General features: G+C 42.4%; 1 protein-coding gene across 1 annotated transcript in view; it reads left to right on the top strand.

Moving 5' to 3' along the window:
* The window catches only part of LOC311247495 (uncharacterized protein), a 110,991-nt gene that overhangs the window by 55,861 nt on the left and 34,772 nt on the right, over positions 1–20,358 (top strand). The window contains exons 11-13 of the mRNA XM_084338538.1: positions 8,713–8,853; positions 11,143–11,260; positions 12,177–12,319. Coding sequence (XP_084194664.1) covers positions 8,713–8,853; positions 11,143–11,260; positions 12,177–12,319 — 402 coding nt within the window. The remainder of the gene's footprint in view (positions 1–8,712; positions 8,854–11,142; positions 11,261–12,176; positions 12,320–20,358) is intronic.

Raw genomic sequence — 20,358 nt, 5'->3', positions numbered from 1 at the left:
TAAAAAGTATCTTATGGCCCGGTTCTGGATCGCATTACATTCACCTAGTAGGGCTAGGTGTTTAAAACACATATAGTAGGGCTAGGTGTTTAAAACACATATAGCAGGGCTAGGTGTTTACACACATATAGTATGGCTAGGTGTTTACACATATAGTAGGGCTAGGTGTTTACACACATATAGTATGGCTAGGTGTTTAAACACATATAGCAGGGCTAGGTGTTTACACACATATAGTATGGCTAGGTGTTTAAAACACATATAGTAGGGCTAGGTGTTTAACACATATAGTAGGGCTAGGTGTTTAACACATATAGTAGGGCTAGGTGTTTACACACATATAGTAGGGCTAGGTGTTTACACACACATATAGTAGGGCTAGGTGTTTAAACACATATAGCAGGGCTAGGTGTTTACACACATATAGCAGGGCTAGGTGTTTACACACATATAGTAGGGCTAGGTGTTTAAACACATATAGCAGGGCTAGGTGTTTACACACATATAGTAGGGCTAGGTGTTTAAAACACATATAGTGGGGCTAGGTGTTTAAAACACATATAGTAGGGCTAGGTGTTTAAACACATATAGCAGGGCTAGGTGTTTACACACATATAGTAGGGCTAGGTGTTTAAAACACATATAGTTGGGCTAGGTGTTTAACACATATAGTAGGGCTAGGTGTTTACACACATATAGTAGGGCTAGGTGTTTACACACATATAGTAGGGCTAGGTGTTTAAACACATATAGCAGGGCTAGGTGTTTAAAACACATATAGTAGGGCTAGGTGTTTAAAACACATATAGTTGGGCTAGGTGTTTAACACATATAGTAGGGCTAGGTGTTTAAACACATATAGTAGGGCTAGGTGTTTACACACATATAGTAGGGCTAGGTGTTTAAAACACATATAGTTGGGCTAGGTGTTTAACACATATAGTAGGGCTAGGTGTTTACACACATATAGTAGGGCTAGGTGTTTACACACATATAGTAGGGCTAGGTGTTTACACACATATAGTAGGGCTAGGTGTTTAAACACATATAGTAGGGCTAGGTGTTTAAAACACATATAGTAGGGCTAGGTGTTTAAACACATATAGCAGGGCTAGGTGTTTAAACACATATAGTAGGGCTAGGTGTTTAAACACATATAGTAGGGCTAGGTGTTTACACACATATAGTAGGGCTAGGTGTTTAAAACACATATAGTAGGGCTAGGTGTTTAAACACATATAGCAGGGCTAGGTGTTTACACACATATAGTATGGCTAGGTGTTTAAACACATATAGTAGGGCTAGGTGTTTAAACACATATAGTAGGGCTAGGTGTTTACACACATATAGTAGGGCTAGGTGTTTAAACACATATAGTAGGGCTAGGTGTTTAAACACATATAGCAGGGCTAGGTGTTTACACATATAGTATGGCTAGGTGTTTACACACATATAGTAGGGCTAGGGGTTTAAACACATATAGTAGGGCTAGGTGTTTAAACACATATAGTAGGGCTAGGTGTTTAAAACACATATAGCAGGGCTAGGTGTTTACACACATATAGTAGGGCTAGGTGTTTAAAACACATATAGTAGGGCTAGGTGTTTACACACATATAGTAGGGCTAGGTGTTTAAAACACATATAGTAGGGCTAGTGTTTACACACATATAGTAGGGCTAGGTGTTTACACACACATATAGTAGGGCTAGGTGTTTACACACACATATAGTAGGGCTAGGTGTTTACACACATATAGTAGGGCTAGGTGTTTAAAACACATATAGTAGGGCTAGGTGTTTAAACACATATAGTAGGGCTAGGTGTTTACACACACATAGTAGGGCTAGGTGTTTACACACACATATAGTAGGGCTAGGTGTTTACACACATATAGTAGGGCTAGGTGTTTACACACACATATAGTAGGGCTAGGTGTTTACACACACATATAGTAGGGCTAGGTGTTTACACACATATAGTAGGGCTAGGTGTTTACACACACATATAGTAGGGCTAGGTGTTTACACACATATAGTAGGGCTAGGTGTTTACACACATATAGTAGGGCTAGGTGTTTACACACATATAGTAGGGCTAGGTGTTTACACACACATATAGTAGGGCTAGGTGTTTACACACATATAGTATGGCTAGGTGTTTAAAACACATATAGTAGGGCTAGGTGTTTAAACACATATAGTAGGGCTAGGTGTTTAAACACATATAGTATGGCTAGGTGTTTAAAACACATATAGTAGGGCTAGGTGTTTAAACACATATAGTATGGCTAGGTGTTTACACACATATAGCAGGGCTAGGTGTTTACACACATATAGTAGGGCTAGGTGTTTAAAACACATATAGTAGGGCTAGGTGTTTAAAACACATATAGTAGGGCTAGGTGTTTAAGCACATATAGCAGGGCTAGGTGTTTAAACACATATAGTAGGGCTAGGTGTTTAAACACATATAGTAGGGCTAGGTGTTTAACACATATAGTAGGGCTAGGTGTTTACACACATATAGTAGGGCTAGGTGTTTAAACACATATAGTAGGGCTAGGTGTTTACACACATATAGTAGGGCTAGGTGTTTAAACACATAATAGTTGGGCTAGGTGTTTAAACACATATAGTAGGGCTAGGTGTTTAAACACATATAGTAGGGCTAGGTGTTTAAAACACATATAGTAGGGCTAGGTGTTTAAAACACATATAGTAGGGCTAGGTGTTTAAGCACATATAGCAGGGCTAGGTGTTTAAACACATAATAGTTGGGCTAGGTGTTTAAACACATATAGTAGGGCTAGGTGTTTAAACACATATAGTAGGGCTAGGTGTTTACACACATAGTAGGGCTAGGTGTTTAAACATATAGTAGGGCTAGGTGTTTACACACATATAGTAGGGCTAGGTGTTTAAACATATAGTAGGGCTAGGTGTTTACACACATATAGTAGGGCTAGGTGTTTAACACGTATAGCAGGGCTAGGTGTTTAAACACATATAGTATGGCTAGGTGTTTAACGCATAGTAGGGCTAGGTGTTTAAACGCATATAGTAGGGCTAGGTGTTTAACGCATAGTAGGGCTAGGTGTTTAAAACATATAGTATGGCTAGATGTTTAAACACATAGTTTCAAGTTTCTTTATTAGTTGTCATACAGAAGTACAGAATACTTTTATATAAAATGCTTCTTTCTGTTTTGCTCCAGAGATTGTGCTAGATAAAAATAGATAAGTATAAAATAAGTATAGTAAGTATAAAATAGAAGTCAAGTACGTAGACAAACGTGTTCAGTATAGTTTCAAGTTCAAGTTTCTTTAATAGTTGTCATACAGAAGTACAGAATACTTTCATACAAAATGCTTCTTACTGTTACGCTCCAGAGACTGTGCTAGACAAGATAGTATCAAATAACATAGTATAGCATGTAAATTAGAAGTAGAAAATGAGGTCACAGTGTTCAGTATAGACATATGTACAATGTTCGATGCAGAATAGACGTAACTGAGTTACCATATAATATACAATACTATGCAGTGTACTAATGTACAATACTATATAGTGCAAAGCAGAAATGGGATGAGGTACAATTTAGGTACAATTTACAGTAAGGTGTACGAGTTGTAGTGCAATCCTTCATCAATAAATATTAAGTGTGGGGAGTGGGTGCTACAGTGTGTTTGTTTAAAGTGAGTGTGTGCTATAAAGTGTGGGGAGTGGGTGCTACAGTGTGTTTGTTTAAAGTGAGTGTGTGCGTGTGGATGTGTGTGCTATGTGCGTTTGATGGTTGTTGTGTAGTGTTCATTGTTCGTTGAGTAGCCTGATGGCCTGGGGATAGAAGCTTCTTCTGAGTCTTTCTGTGCTCGCCTTGAGACTCCGGTATCGCTTGCCTGACCGCAGCAGTTCAAAGAGGCAGTTGTTCGGGTGACTGGAGTCTTTAATGATTCTCTTAGCCTTGCCCCTGCACCGCTTGTTGTAAATGTTCTGGAGGGTGGGGAGCCCCCCTCCAATTGTGCGTTCGGCTGAACGTGTCACTCTTTGTAGTCTGCTCCGGTCTTGTGCAGTGCTATTCCCAAACCAGGAGGTGATGTTGCCAGTCAGGATGCTCTCTATTGTACATGAGTAGAAGTTCTTAAGGATCTTCTGACTGACTTGGAACTTCCTTAGGCGCCTGAGGAAGTAGAGGCGTTGTCGTGCCTTCTTCAAAACACTGTCAATGTGTGTGGTCCATGTCAAGTCCTCGGATATGTAGGCTCCGAGGTACTTAAAGCTGTTCACTCTCTCAACCGGTGCCCTGTCGATGCTGAGGGGGCTGTAGTCCTTGACCCCCGACCTCCTGAAGTCCACAATCATCTCCTTTGTTTTGCTGACGTTCAGGGAGAGGCTGTTTTCCTGGCACCATCCCGCCAGGACCTTGACCTCTTCCAGGTAGGCCCTCTCGTCGTTGGCAGAGATCAGGCCCACCACCACTGTGTCGTCAGCAAATTTGATGATTGTGTTGCTACTCCGCTGAGCCACACAGTCGTGTGTGTACAGGGAGTAGAGGAGGGGACTCAGAACACAGCCCTGGGGGGCCCCTATGTTGAGGGTGATGGATGAGGAGGTGCTGCTGCCTTCCTGATATTCACTTTTTTTTTTTTTTTTTTTTTATTATCTTTCTTCCCCTCTTTTTCCCGATTTCTCTCCCATCCCACCCTTCCTGGTTGTTGCGTACTTTCCCCTACTGTTGGTCCGGGAGACCGGAGACTGTCACATGCTTTCCTCCGACGCATGTGCAGCCTGGGGCAGGCCAACCTGGCCGCGCAGGCTCTCACCGGGGAGAGTGTAGCGTGTGGGAGGCCACACTATCTCTCCTCAGTTCCAGCCCTCGCTGAGCAGGCGCCCCGACCGAACTGTAGGGGTCGCTGTCCACAACGCCCAGGACCCACCCTTCAGCTTTCCCACCCTCTGATACGGCCAATTGTATCAGTGCGAGGGGCCTGCCAAGCTGATAGCAACGCCGGGAGCTGGATTCGAACAGGCGAATCCTAGTGTCTCCCGGTGTTGGTGACGAACGTAATCTCCGTGCGCCACCTGCCCCCCCTGATATGCACGTTTTTAAAGGTCTGCCTCACCTCATGCTCTGTTACCCTGAACACTGAGTCTCCATCAGCAGCAGACCCCCCCCCCCCCCCCCATTGCCGTGGCTTGTGGGCTGGTGTTGTTATTACCAGCATCAAACCTCGCATAGAAGGTATTGAGGTCATTTGCTAAGGAGATGTCACTGTTCAGTTTGAGGGAGGTGCCTTTGTAGTCTGTCATCGTTTTGAGCCCCTGCCACATAGCTCTGGAGTCAGCCTGTTCAAACTGGAGTTCAATTTTATCCCTGTAGCGCCGTTTTGCCTCTGTCACTGTCCTCCTTACGTTGTATCGCGCCACCTTGTGGTCATTCATGTTGCCTGCCAACAGGCCGTCGTTGTATGCTTTGGTGCGCGCTTTCAGAGCTTCACGGACGGATTTGTCTACCCAGGGTTTTTGATTTGGGTAAACTCTACTAATTGTGGTAGTGGGGATTGTTTCTTCCACCAAAGTATGAACAAAGTCCAGCACTGTCTCCGTGTAGACATTAATGTATGTATACATACCGGTATATACAATGTACAATGCAGAGTAGAAGTAACTGAGTTCCAATACAATATACTATACAATACAAAGCAGAAATGGGATGAGGTACAATTTAGGTACAATTTACAGTAAGGTGTAATGAGGTATGGGTTGTAGTGCAAATTCTTTACCAATAAATATAAAGTGTGTTTAGGTGTTCTAAAGTGGGTGCTGCAGTGAGTTGTTTGTTTAAAGTGAGTGTGTGCGTGTGGATGTGTGTGCATTTGATGGTTGTTACATAGTGTTGTCATTGTCATTTAGCATTCTGATGGCCTGAGGATAGAAGCTTCTCTAGTAGGGCTAGGTGTTTAAACACATAGTAGGGCTAGACAATTAATCAAGTTTCAGTTTAAATAACAATGTTTGTCATCCCACAATCGTGAAAACAAGATAATGGATTATTGTGCCGCATGCCCTGTTGCTCTCATTTAGTCTTGTGTTGTAAATGCAGTGCACCCTTCCTCCACAGTGGTGGGTCTCTAACCTTTTTTCCCGGGTATTGTTTACAATAGGGAGGTGTAGAGGTTATGTCATTGCCGTTTTTCGTGTTCCACCGCAATGTATTTCCCCATTGCCCATTTCTAAATAGTCTCGTTTAAAACAAATAAAGCATTAACATTTGCATGGTGTACCTTTCTGTGCTTATTCATCCACAATCTATAGCTCAACATGAAAAGATTCGCAATTAATCATAAAAAAAATAGCCACATTTTATTTCAACCAAAAATGCTTAAACAATAATGTTAGTGATAGAAGGGAACTCATTTTGTGCAAAAATGGAACGCTTTTCAATTTCCATGCGGCAGAATTGATACAATAGCCGATAATCCATTTTCCCAATGATAAATCCCTATACGGGTGGAACAACCAGTGACGACAGACTACACCTCCCTATAGACACCTACCTGTTCGCTGTTTACAAACATACCGTGTTCGAGCCAATCAGCAATACCAACTGAGTCACGTGACGTGACTCAGTTGCCTCGGACCTGCGCAAACTCCCCTGACTAAAAGTTGTTTCAAACTAAAACAGCTGGATGTCATTTAGCCAAATCAGCATGGCTGTGAGTGTGTCTTTCACCTTTTACATATCTAGCTTTGGCATGGATTGGTTTTTTAGATCTCTAGCATGGCTAACAAATGCAAATATATTGTAGTCTGCCCTGTTGTTCTGTTCTGACCAGGATTACGTTCCTTTCTGCTCCGGTGATGCGCACGCACACAGAGTCTGACGTATACAGCGAACAGGTCTATGGGCTGCAACTATGCTTGTGCAGTGCTAAAAGGACCAAAGATACCAGGGACACTGGCATCACTTTCCACATGTCAGTATAGAGTAGATGAGAGATGTATTTGTACATAATATATATTTTTACATATGGATCAATTAAAACTACAGAATGTTATTGAACTAGGTAACTTTATGGTTCGCTAAGTTACGTTAACTGACCAGCTGAGTCAAATGTTATTGCTGATTGCTAGCTCTCAACAACATTGATCTGTTAGCAAACATTTAATGTTAGCTAAGCTAACTTAGAACTCAAAGGTAATACATTTATTAATATACAGCAGGTGTGTTTCTGATTGTAATTGGCTGCCAATATAGGCCATAATGCTGATTACCGAATCTATTTAGGATTTCTACATAAAAGATATTGCTTAATGTAGTATATTAGCCATTCAGAATACCAGACAGTTCTTATATTTAAAAAATATTTTTTAGTTTCATTCTAGACATATACAGCTGTCTTACACTCATTACTTTGAATAAAAAACATGATTGGTGTACTGTAAGAAAAATACAATGATTATATAGACAACATACGCCTCTTTCACCGTGCTGTAATTGGAACCAGGTAAGATGGCTGCCATATTCCAGAATGTCAATTGACTATGACACGTTGCATCTACTGATTTAATACTGTGTAACAAAGTATTGTTCTGCCACTCGCTTGGTTGTTGATAGGATGATGTCAAATCAGACCTTCGGATGGTGGATGGGAACGCCCCAAACTGCTTAAAAATCACCAATATTGTTCTCATGTAAAAAACAGAGAGGAGAGGAGCGGTGCAGCAGATGCAGATGCAGCAACAGACGGACATGCGCCTCCCGCCACACCTGTTGAAGGTGGTAACTGAGTACTGCAGTAAAGACTAACTAACTAACAACCAGGAGGTCAAAGGGCGTTTCACCGATGACGCCTGGGGGCGCGTGGTGGTTGAAAGGAGCTTTTAGTCGAGAACGTGACAACGACGAGGGGTTAAAGGTGGTCCCGGGTGGAATCTCGCATGTTCTCTCGCTCCCTCGCTTGTCTCCATGCCTCCTTGATTAGTGTCAAACGAGGAGGCAAGGGAGGACTAACACGCATCTCTCCTTTTCTGTGCTCCGGAGTGGGATTTTCCAAGGTTTTTAATGTAACATGATCTAGTGGAATGATGTTCTCTCTTGTTCCGTTTCCATGGTTATATAATGTAACATGATCCAGATGTCCTCTCCTGTTCCGTTTCCAGGGTTATAATGTAACGTGCTACAGTCTTGTTATGTTCTTGTTGCACGTTTACTACTTCCTATCCATTTTTGATGAGCATCTGTCTTAAAAACAGAAGCAACAGGAGTGGGTGGTTGCACACAGGACGGGGGCATTATTTTCACATTTGACCTCGCCAACAAAACAGTCAAATCAGACCAGTCTATATCATGAAAATAAATGATTACTTGAATATTATTATTCTATTTAATAAAGAAGCATGTCTGATACATAAGTGTGTCTGATGCAAACACACTCCTGAATTCTGGCGTTGAAACCGACAGCAGTGTGGTGTTAAGTATCTAGGCTCCACTGTGCTCTGTGCACAACAAATGTGTTCCCCCTTCATATTCCTGTCTTGGGCTACACTTGCAGGGCTGGTGTTCTCTGGTGTGCTGATGAACCACATGGGCTAATAGTTCAGAGTTGCTCCTATAGGACATCCTAACCCAAGACTACACGTCGGAATGGGTTCAATACATTTCTGCAACGTTGTGGTGTTTGTAACTTCTGTCTCCTCTGATGGTCCACAGTCGCTGCACCTCCACAAGTCCAAGGAAGACATCCATGTGAGCTTTGGCAGTTTGATGGGTGACCTGAACAAGCCTGGTGCTCCGTACTCCCTCAGCCTGGCCAACAGACTGTATGGACAGCAGTCCTTTGACTTTGTTCAGGTGTGTTTGTGTGTGTGAGTGTATCGGGGGTCCCCCTCATTCTGGAAATTCAGAGACTAGATTTCCAGTCATGGAAAACCTGGAAAATGGACTGAAATTACCAAATATCCTGGGGGGGGGGGGGGGGGGGGGAATATCTGTTATCCTGGAAATATTTTATTGTATTTTCTCCTGACTCAGATCGCCTATATAAATGTAGGTGTGTATTTTGTTTGAAACTGGACTGTCTGTAGGATTATAGCAGTGCCACCCAATTTGGGGCCCATGCTCCCTTTGTTTTGGCCCGTCATGGCATTTGACAAGCTCATGCTTATTGTCCTCTTTTATTTTTAAAGTGCTGTAAAATCCTGGAGTATTGTAATTGCCGCAATTCAAGCAAGTGTAACACAGAACATGTCTGTGTATTATTTGTTTAGGAGAGCTTGTAAGTAAAGAAACAAACAAACCGCGAACAACAAGAGGAGGCAAGATGACCTTATTGTACAGTTAGCAGTGAAGAGTGTATGAAAGTATTCTGTACTTCTGTATGACAACTATTAAAGAAACTTGTAGCAGTCACCTGGAATGAACGGGAGATACTTCATCATGAACCCTGCGTCATTAAAAAAGGAGAAATAAAACTGGAGTTAAATGTGTCAATACTACCAGTAAATGATATGTTTTATTGTGGATCCCCATTAGTCTACACACCAAAGTGAGACTACTCTTCCTGGGGTCCAAACATTAAAAATACAAACACAAAAAAAAGTTAAATAAAAATATAAAACCGCAAACATTGAAAGTACTCACAAGAAAACATCACAACAAACAAAACAGTGAATCAAAGCTCACTCAATATTCATGAGTCAGATATCACAATTCTCCAACCATAAAATACAAATGACATAGTCAGTCCATAAGAACAAAACGGATCAAAATCATTTATATGATTTTAACTCATAATATAGCATAACTTTTCTCAAGTCACTGATCACCTTTATATTTCCATACTAATTTCCATAATAAGTCAATGACCAAAATGTAACTCATTATTCATGAGCACAATTTTTTACTTTTTTTTAAACATAAATTTGTTCCTTACCATAGTTATATTTCTCGGTATATTATTCCAATAAGCAACATGCAATATGACCATTTGTGAGCAAGTGCTGTCCTGGATGCGTGTATATTTTCCCCAACGGAGTTTCACTTCCGCGTTCGGTTTGCGCAATCTGATTGGCCACTGACGTTTCTCTCAGCGCCAATCGCGTTACTCCTAACAAACTGGTTAAGCGTGGCGACTCTTTCGAAGTCGCTCTCTTTCGAAGTTGGTTAGGGTTAGTTGGTTAGGGTTAGTTGGTTAAGGTTAGGGTTAGTTGGTTAAGGTTAGGGTAACAGCCTGCTGGCGCGATTGTTAGGAGTAACACGATTGGCTCTGAAAAAAACGTCAGTGGCCAATCAGATCGCGCAAACCGAACACTGAAGTGAAACTCCGTTGGGGAAAATATACACGCGTCTCCTGGAAATGTCCTGGAAAATGATTTCTCAAAAAGAGTGGGAACCCTGGTTTATGTGTCGCGCAGCTCCATGTTTATGTAAGTATGTTAACTCACTACGTTTGGAAACATGGTTGAGGTAAAGGTTTCAGCCTAGGAGAGACACAAGTCCTTGGTAGCATGAATGACACCGGTAGCAATGAAAGCTATGCGTGAAGGAATGGAAAACACATGGGATCATCTTTCACTTTACTCTGTAAGAATGAGTGGATGGATGGATCAACCAATGACTGAATGGATGTTACAGGGTTCCCGTGGGGTCTTAAAAAGTCTTACATTTAATCATAAAAAGGTCTTAAAGGAACACTGCAACATTTTGGGAAATTATCTTACCATCTTCTCCAAAGAGAGACAAGAAGTTAGATACCAGTTTCCTCTCTGTGCGTTCAGTAGAAAGCTATCTGGCTGCACATTAGCCTAGCTTAGCACAATGAATGGAAGCGGACAGTGCCGGTTAGCCTAGGCATTGTCCAACTAACGCCTCTCCCGAAGGCTAACCGGCACTGTCCGCTTCCATTCATTGTGCTAAGCTAGGCTAACATGCAGCCAGATAGCTTTCTACTGAACGCACAGAGAGGAAACTGGTATCTATCTTCTTGTCTCTCTCTGGAGAAGACGATGAGCTAAGTTCTCAAAATGTTGGCGTGTTCCTTTTAAATGTGATTTTGATAGGTATTAAGGCGTGACCGAGCAAGCGTACAGATTGATCTCCTTCTGTGTCAGTGGCGGCATCTGTAACGATTGATGTTTGCAGGAGTTCCTGAATGACACCAGGAAGCATTACAACGCTGAGCTGGAGTCTGTGGACTTCGCCAGTAACCATGAAGCTGCCAGGCTCAACATCAACAGCTGGGTGGAGAAACAGACACAAGGTAGATCACACTCTCTCACACACACACACACCAGAACGTTAAGATGCACTAATTAAGACTGCTATTTGAAATGAGGACCATTGTAGACTGAACCAGGTACAGCTACACTGAATAAGCATGTTATCTATTGGTCTACAAGGTTCAGATTTTTCAAAGGTCCAAAGCTTATTATTGCTCTAGTCTGTTCAGCTTGAAACTAAGGGTTGACTGATATATTGGTTTGTAGATGTTGCAGTTTTTTTCTCTAGAAAATCTGTATCTGCCGATTATCAAATATCATCCTGACACATTACCGTCTTTCATGGGCTCTAGTGGGTCAGATCTAGTGAAGGAGTGAACATAATGGTACCATATGAAGTGAGAGTTCACTAGAGCAGTGCTTCTCAACTGGTTGAGTTTCAGGGCCCACCTTTTTCCTTAGACATTAAGTAACGTCACAGGAAACGTATGTCTTTCAAAATAAAAGCGCAACATCATAAATTCTGTAGACCTTTTCCCCCCCTAAACTCTTTAAAAAAACAGGGGTTGCGACCCACCAGTTAAGAACCATGGTATTGGAGCACTTCAGTGCTAGCTTATAAGGGGCTATATATTGTTCCAAAGTTTAGCAATATGCTTATGAGAAAAGATATTTTAATATAATATTTAATGTCAAAAGCTTAGCAACATTGTTGCAGGCCAAAGCTGAAGATTAGAGCACTGGTATCATATGAACCTAGAGATCGCAAGGAATCTGCAGATACCAACCATGTCATGCTAACTTACCGAAAAATATTCCAAATCCAAAATATCCCTTGAGGCCTTTTAATATCAGACTTTCATATCTGCTAAATGTATTCAACAATGATCTGTATCGACCACTACTTCAAACGACATCACTGATCCCCTGTGTGGTCGTCTCTATCCTGTATTCCAGATAAGATCAAGGATCTGCTGAATGAAGGTGTGGTGGATCCCTTGACCATACTGGTGCTGGTCAATGCCATCTACTTCAAAGGCAAATGGGAGAGAACATTTGACGAGAAAGACACCAAAGACGCTCAGTTCAAGATCAACAAGGTAACAGGTCTCTAAAATCAGCAGTTACAATATGTTTCATTTGAAATTAACATATTGACCATTGGTTCTTAGGATTTCAACCTCATCTGTCATCAACCCGAAAATAAATACACGCAAGTATCAAGAGTCCCGTGGGAAGCGCTCCATGTTGCGTAGTATAATTATTGTGGGTTGTTATACTCTGTTTTCACCAGATTCCGAAATTCCTCTGGAACAGCTCAATAAGAACATGTAAAACAAGGGCGGCTACGTGGCGTAGTGGGCAAGGCGCTCGCCACAAATGCAGAGACGCTGGGCTCGCCTGTTCGAGCCCAGCGCTCCACATTGCTTTCAGTTTAGCTGGTCGTCCGTACTAATACACATTGGCCGTATTAGGGGGTGGGAAACTGATGGGTGGGGATCGGGCGTTGTGGACAGCGACTCCTACAGGTCGGTTGGTGCGCCTGCGCAGTAGAATCAGGAAGTGTCGGGGGCAGCGTGAGCCTCCCACGCGTTACTCCTCGCCACTGAGAGATCGAGCTGCGCAGGTGAAAAGATGCGACTGCTGTTACCTCAAGTACCGGAGGGGACTTGTGCTATGTATGACTTAGTCCACATTGCAGCCGGCTTGTGGGAGGCAAGAAACAGCGTTCGTGACAGGGGAGGGTTGAATTGGATGATATGAAATTGGGATGGGAGAAAATATAGAAAATGGGAGAAAAAGTGGATAAAAAAAAAGAACATGTAAAACATTTATAAGTTCAGCGCTTATTTATACATCTATTGATCAATCAACTCTTTCAAATTAACTTGAATCACTCCTCTTAACCTCATGGAGGGCAGCTGGGGTCATCTTAGCCTCATGGAGGGCAGCTGGGGGTCATCTTAACCTCATGGAGGGCAGCTGGGGGTCATCTTAGCCTCATGGAGGGCAGCTGGGGGTCATCTTAGCCTCATGGAGGGCAGCTGGGGTCATCTTAGCCTCATGGAGGGCAGCTGGGGGTCATCTTAGCCTCATGGAGGGCAGCTGCGGGCAGGTTTCTTGTGATATGGTTCAGTCAAGACGACGCAGGCTCTGGGACACCGAGGCGTTTCACAATGGGCTCGGCAAACCGCCAAGTCCTGTCAACCTGAACATAATAAAAATGTCTTTTCTTTTCTGGCATGTTTGCACTTTGCACAACCCTCGCTCAATGTACGGTATGGTACCTGCTATCTGTTGAGGGTGGGTTGCCATGGCACCGTAAACCAAACATGTAGGTAGTGTGAATAGTATGACAAGCTTGGCACGCCTGTTTGCACAACATGATTCTTCCACATCTGTTTACTGTTGGAAAGATTAACCAGTGAGGGATACATTTTTGGAAGGTGAGTCGAGTTGGCTGGAGCTTAGTTTAAAAAAAAACTTAGTTTGGATCCCTGGACTGACATTGAAATTGTGGCGGGCCCAAGGGACCACTCACGCGTTTTTAGTAATTTTGCCAATGGCGAAAATTAACAGTGTTTTCCTTTCCTGGTTACGAGTAATCTTGTCTTTGATGCTGCATGTGGGGTTAATGGGGAAATTGCGTTTCATCAAAGGATTTTATGTTTTGTTAACGTTCAAATTTTTTTAAGCCAAATTGCTGACCTAAATTACCAGATGTTGCAGAGTATGCGCTGACGCTGGTGACGTCGGGGGACCTGATCTGCAATGCTGAGCTGGTTTTGGCCATTTTAGGCAGCTCCGAATTACTAAATCCCCTGCCTTATCAGAGAGAGAACTGTATATTAGAAGGCCTTGTTCACGGGAACCACAGCTGCATGAACCACAGAGGAAGCTACAGTAGTACAGTAGACGAGAGCAGCCGGAAATACGTCACCCGTGAGAGGTCTATAGGAGAAACAACTGTGGATATTCTCTACCGTTTTCTCAAAGAAGGAAACGTCTTCCACAGAAAGGGAAGAGGGAGGGAGGACAGGATGGCATAGTTTATGGAGGTTCTTTGTAGATTCCTCAATCTTATTGTGAAAGGAGGATTTGACTAGCAATGTTTTTGGAGAATGGTGACAAGAGATTACGGTAAGTAATCACCAGGGAGGCGGGTCCTCTTACACTTCCTCTCTGCACCATGTGTAGGCTCCTCAGGAAATGGGTTGTCAACTGATTGGACCAAAAGAGGACTATTGGTTACGCGTGTATGCCAAACGTCTGTCCTCGGACGGAGATGGAAGGTTCAATTTCACTAGATTGTAAGAGGCAGTTCCGTGGAATATTGCGGACTTTGCGGGTGCCAAGCCCTGATAAGTCTACTAGGCATAACTTAACAGGGCTTTATCTCCTGCAAGAGGTTACATGCATTAGATACCTGTGATGTCTTCCATTGGTACAGTGCTGGTCTGTGGGGGTGTCAGATGTGATGTGAATCTGTCCTCCAAATGATCTCAAAGCAGCTTGTCCGTTCATGCAACCTCGTCTGAGGTCATGAGGCGTGTAAAGCCAGCGTTTCTTCAGAGCAAGTTACCTTGTTGTTTCATCAGAGGCCCTCTTGTATTTTATTTTTTAATTATTTTTTAAACAAATGTGGTAACCTTGACTTCATAATTTCATGATTTCATAATCAAAAATGTTAGATTAACCCAGAAAACTGAAAGTATCTGTAGTGATGGTAAATAGTTCATCACACATAGACTCTCAGAGTGATGGAACAAGCAGCCATTCCAAACCCCCCCAGGAAACCGAACACCTAGACATGTGACAGTTGAGCACAGCAAGAATGGACCAAACAGCGGAAATGCCTCTGTAAGAATGTGGTTGCAATAATAGATTCAGAAAATACAAAGTGCCAGTTTGGTAGATGGGGTTTTTGGGATGGCTCTTGTGAATTGAATAGTATTAACCTAAGACGCACTGACTATACTGGGTTAATATTATATCAACACAAACACTATTAAGGCAGAAGACACCAGACCTCATCATGTTGAAAATCACCAGGCGACACCTCTCATGACGACATTGTTTACTCAGTCACACACCACAGAAAAACGGTGACTACAGCAGTAAAGACAGTTGTCTAACCAAGATTAGAGGTCACAGGAAACATAATTGCATTATATTAGTTTAGAAATGAAAAACAATGTTGGAATAATAAAACAAGAGTATAGTAACCTATTAGAAAAGTAACTTACAGAAGAACCAAATAGAAGGAATGTTAACATGAGTGATTCATTCAAAGGAGGCCACAGTCCAACCCCCCCCTCTGGCCAAAAAGGAGGGGGCTACCCATGGCTGTTACAGACACATACGACCAGGAGACACCAAATGAGGACTGCCTGTGTTTAGATACTGGTGATTGGTGGAACTAGGTTAAGAAAAGTGAGGTCATGAAATCTATAAGTATGGAACAGTAAGAATAGAGAGGCAGGCCAGCTCAGGACACCCGCCACACACCGTTACCCAGGGGGTCTGAGTCTGCGTCCTCCACCACCACCACGACCATGGTCTACTTTGTCCCTATGTGAGTAGAAACTGTATAACTAGAGTAAGATGCCTATCTTAGGCCCAGGTTTATCATATGGTGACAGAGAGTACTATGGTCTTATTTCATTAACATAACATGACTAAAATGTATGTACAATACTGTCTTTTGATGTAAAAAGCCAACGAGGGCTATTGTGATTTACCTGCATCAAATCCTTTTGTACAAATCATGTATTGTGTTTGAAGTGTCCTGTATGTAACCAATGCATTATTCCACTCGGCCCACGCTGCAATTAAATGAATATTGGACCATAGCTACCGGTTGTCTGGCTGTATACAACTTATTCTCTACTGGCTAAATTTGGGAGCCCAGATGAGGACCATTGTTTCTATCACACTGTGATCTTTCCCTTCCTCTAGTTAACAACCTCACTACTGTGCTGTAATTAATGGATATTCAGGTTGTGAATATACAACAGTTAGTGCCGTTTTTAAGACCCGTTCTGATTTGTTCACATAATGAGCATGCAGAAAAAGAACCGGGAGGTTGGAAATTTGCAGTACAGAGTGAGAGGCTGTCTGGAGGATGAGAGAGACATGGGGTGAATAGGAATATTGATGGTCGTGTATAGCCACAGTAGGGCCCAGGGTGGATATGTGTATTGTTTGCTTACAGGACTGGTGGTGATGTTAGATTAGGATGTCCAAAACTGAACCTGCTTATTTTGAGTTGTATTACAGTGAATGCGAGCAGCGTGTTTGTGCAATGTCGTTGTGAGCAGGAGGATGAAACTTGCGATTTTTTTTTGATTATATAAGAGCGGCAGCCGACGAAGAGTTATTAGTCATATTTTAGGGACAGGCTAGGGCTGATGGTTAGGGGCGCATTTTGGAAAAAAGTGATGAGGAATCTCTAGTTAGGAGGCGACGTGCGGGAGCGGCCTAAGTGAGGGACAGTGTACGAAGCAAGGGTTTAGTTTAAGTAAAATATTTGAGGGGACCGGCGTAGGAGCAGTAGAACGGAGATTAGTCACAGATAGCGGGAAGTGGGACTGTGCGTGACGTAGTGGTTCATAAGAAGGGTAAAGAGGAGTAGTCAGATTTTAAGGAGTGGAATAGGAAAACCGTGGTGAAGTACGGGGGTGGCCTGGTTCCGCGAAGAGAAACAGAGAACAGGGAGATAATTGGTTGCTTTTTTTGCCGCGCCATCATTCGCGGACTTCACTCTTAGAATCGGCACGTATAACAGACGAGTTTAGAAAGACGTTTTCATACAGATCTGTTGTATTGTGACCCGACGGAATCTGCTTGAAAAATTCGCCTTTGGTACGGATTTTTAAGGAGGTATTTGGTCGATTGGGGGTGAGACAGGTAAAAGCTCCCCAAAACGGCGCTGAATATGAAGATTGAGAGGTTGAGAAGAGGAATGTTGGGGGGGGGGAAAGTAACCTTTGGAGATAATGCACTTGTGGGAGAAATGCGTGGGGTAACTGCACAGGGGATTAGAAAATAGGAGGATATTGTGTGAAATGGGCAGCAAATGCGTTTAGGATAAATGTGGGCTAATGAATGGTGTTTATGAATGGGACATTGTTTTGCTTAGTATATGTGTTTGAATGGATGAATGTTAGGAGCTCTGAGTGGATGCCAAGGTATTTTTTGTGTTATTATGAACCAGGTGGCCAGGGCTGCAACGGAGAAACCACACCCCTGTCCTGCCAGCATTAGCTGGGCGCGACGCGACTAGCGTGTGGTCGCTGTGTTGCGTTGTCGAGTGAATTGAATGAATGACATGTGTGATGGAACCTAGGAGATGTGTAATGTTCGTTGAAATTTTTCAAATCGGGGCTGTGGGGGTCTAAAAGTAATGTAGTAAAGATCAAAGAAAACGGGGATTTTGGAGCTGACGACGTCACCGGGAGCGTCGGAGCTTGGGGTGCGTTTGATACTGTGTATTTCGGTCAGGCGGGGCCAAGCGGGAGAGCATACTAGAATAAGGAGAAATGATTAATGTTGATCTGTGTAACGGCGTTGGTATATGAGAATGTTTTTAAATTCTTTTACGTTAGTTTGTTCTTTTAAAGTGGGTATTTTAGGCTTGTGTGAGTTGTTTATGCTTTGATTGGTACTGAGCGAATTGCGTGGATGAATGGATCTTGAAAGGCACGGCTCCCGTGAGGGCCTTGAACCTCGCATGGAGGCTGGCTAAGCTAGTTAGCTTGCGTGCTGTTGTTGTGTGGCGTTTGCGAGCGATATGTTACGTTTCGAGTTTTGAGAATGATGTTTGGGGAGGGGTAGAGAACGTGGCATGTTGTGAATGTCGTGGCAGTGTGTAGTTATGCTTTGCCGGAATACATCGTCCGGGGAGCAACGTTGGCCACTGCGCATGCGCGATACAACGTGGCTCAATGCATTCGTAATTCGTAATTCGCTCAGGGGACAGGAATAACGGGTGAGAGGATATTCTATATTATGTATTATGGTTATATTTGTATATTGTGCATTGTATTTATGTGTACGCAGGGGTAGAGATAGGTGACTTATCAGTGGTTGGTTTAAGGGAGAAAGTTGAGAATAGGTTGCGGGCGTTGTCAAGGTGTGGATGCAGTAGGATCGGTTTGATGAGTTGATGGACGTTGCCGGTAATAGGTTAAAATTTCACAAAACTAACCTTATCAGTGGCTATTTATTGAGAAGGGAAATACTGTGTGCACTGCACAAAACAAGTGTGTACATGTGTGATGTTGTAGATTATGGGAGATAGTCGTTAGGGGAGGAAATCAATTTGGGGTTTATACTGCAAAACATTGCAGTGAGTCTATATTAAGGGAATGATTTCGTTTGCCTGTGACCAAGTTAGACACACAATTTAACTACTCTGGGTAAATGTATCATTTAAAAGTGGGAACAAAATATATACATTAAGTCTGTGGGGGAAGCAAGGTTGTTTTACACAAGGGTATGCCCTTATACAGGGGGGTAGTTAGGTTGTAATTTTATTACTTAAATGATGTGTTAAAAAAGTAATTGTTTTAATCTGTGTGACATGTACAATTGTGAGCTTAGAATAATGATGTTGTGTTTGACTGGAGTTTAAAATATAGCTTGATAAAATGAAACTATGTTGAAATGCTGTTAGAATGGTATATCTATATTGATTGCAGAATCCTTGGGTCACAGTGGGATAATCGTGACAGGGGGTTTGTTTAGTAGCTGTTTTGATGTAAGATTGTGTTTTAGCAGTTATTATAAATGATTTGTGTGTGTAATGACTAACCTTTTGTTGAATTTCAGGAGGGTCGATGGGTGGTAAAGCGATTTAGGGAAGGTCACGGGAACTCATAAAGAGTGACCCGGGCTATCTTTACTAAGCAGTAAACGGCCCGAGGGGGGCCAAGCAGGGAGTGAGACTGGACGCAACAGGAGAGAGGTCACAGAGGTGAAGATAGGAGTGTGCAGTTGTACAGCTGCAAACAGGGAGACGGAATGGAGCTAGGTAGTTAGGAGCAGGGGAAGTAGAGGTTAGAGGTGAAGATGCAGAAGACAGTTGTAAAGTGATGACAGTTATTTATACAACGGGGGAGAGGTTGAGACAGGAAGCGGCTAATTTAAGAAAAGAGGGTAGGAGGCTGTTGAATGGGAGCCAAATCAGATGAGGTTATTTACATTTGATTAGGGCGGCCTGTTTGATTGAAGGAATAACCTGGAGATATCACCCAGTTCTAGCAGGCTGGGGTGTCTACAGGTTGAAAAAGAGGTTCTGCTAGACCTTTTTGAGTGCAGGGATAGAGAAGAGATGGTATTAGCCTGATAATGAGTGTAGCCTGATGGAAGAGAAGAAGAGGGAGAAGCAAACTAACCTTTGTTTGTCAAGAATGTGAAATGATTAACGAGTGTGGTGAAAGTATATGTTTATAGTATGAAGGATGAGGTTGAAATGATCTGTGTGGCTGAGAATGAGAGAAGATGTTGGTTATTTTGTGTGGTTGAGAGATTATTGAGTATGTATAAAAGGGATTTTGGTGCAGGAGTGGAGGAGTGAGCGATGTCATTTTTTATTTCAGTTCATATCATTTGAATGAAAGAGTTTGTTTTGTTTAGAAGTAACAGCCACTGTGGTGTGCTCAGGATGTGTGGATGATGTTGAATTGTGAGGTTTGATTGGCTTTGGATTTTATTTCTTTTCTAAGAACTCTGATGTTCAGGATTGAATGGGTTGTGACAATGAGGAATTGGAGGAAAGTGTTTATTTTATGTCATATTAATTTAAATTTGATTTTTGTATGTATGAGTGAGCGTGAATGTACATTTTTAAATTTATTTTCTAAGTGTTTTGATCTGTAGTTGTGTGGACTGAAAGGTGTTTGAATAGGAACCAGTAGGGGTGATTGTGCTGACTTAAGAGGTGTCGAGTCTCAGGGACAGGATGCTGTTCCAATTGAGGGTGTGTGTGAGAATTGATGATAGATGATAGATGATAAAATGGATGGTTTTGGAAAACCTGGTTTTTATTTTATTTCATTGATTTGCTGTTTTAGGTATGGATGATAGTCTCACATGTAAAAATTGCAAGGCATGTGGTTGATAGTCTCACATGTAG

This window comes from Notolepis coatsorum (assembly GCF_963971535.1).
Source record: "Notolepis coatsorum genome assembly, contig: SCAFFOLD_224, whole genome shotgun sequence".
Taxonomy (NCBI): domain Eukaryota; kingdom Metazoa; phylum Chordata; class Actinopteri; order Aulopiformes; family Paralepididae; genus Notolepis; species Notolepis coatsorum.
This window is presented reverse-complemented; position numbering and strand designations above follow the sequence as displayed.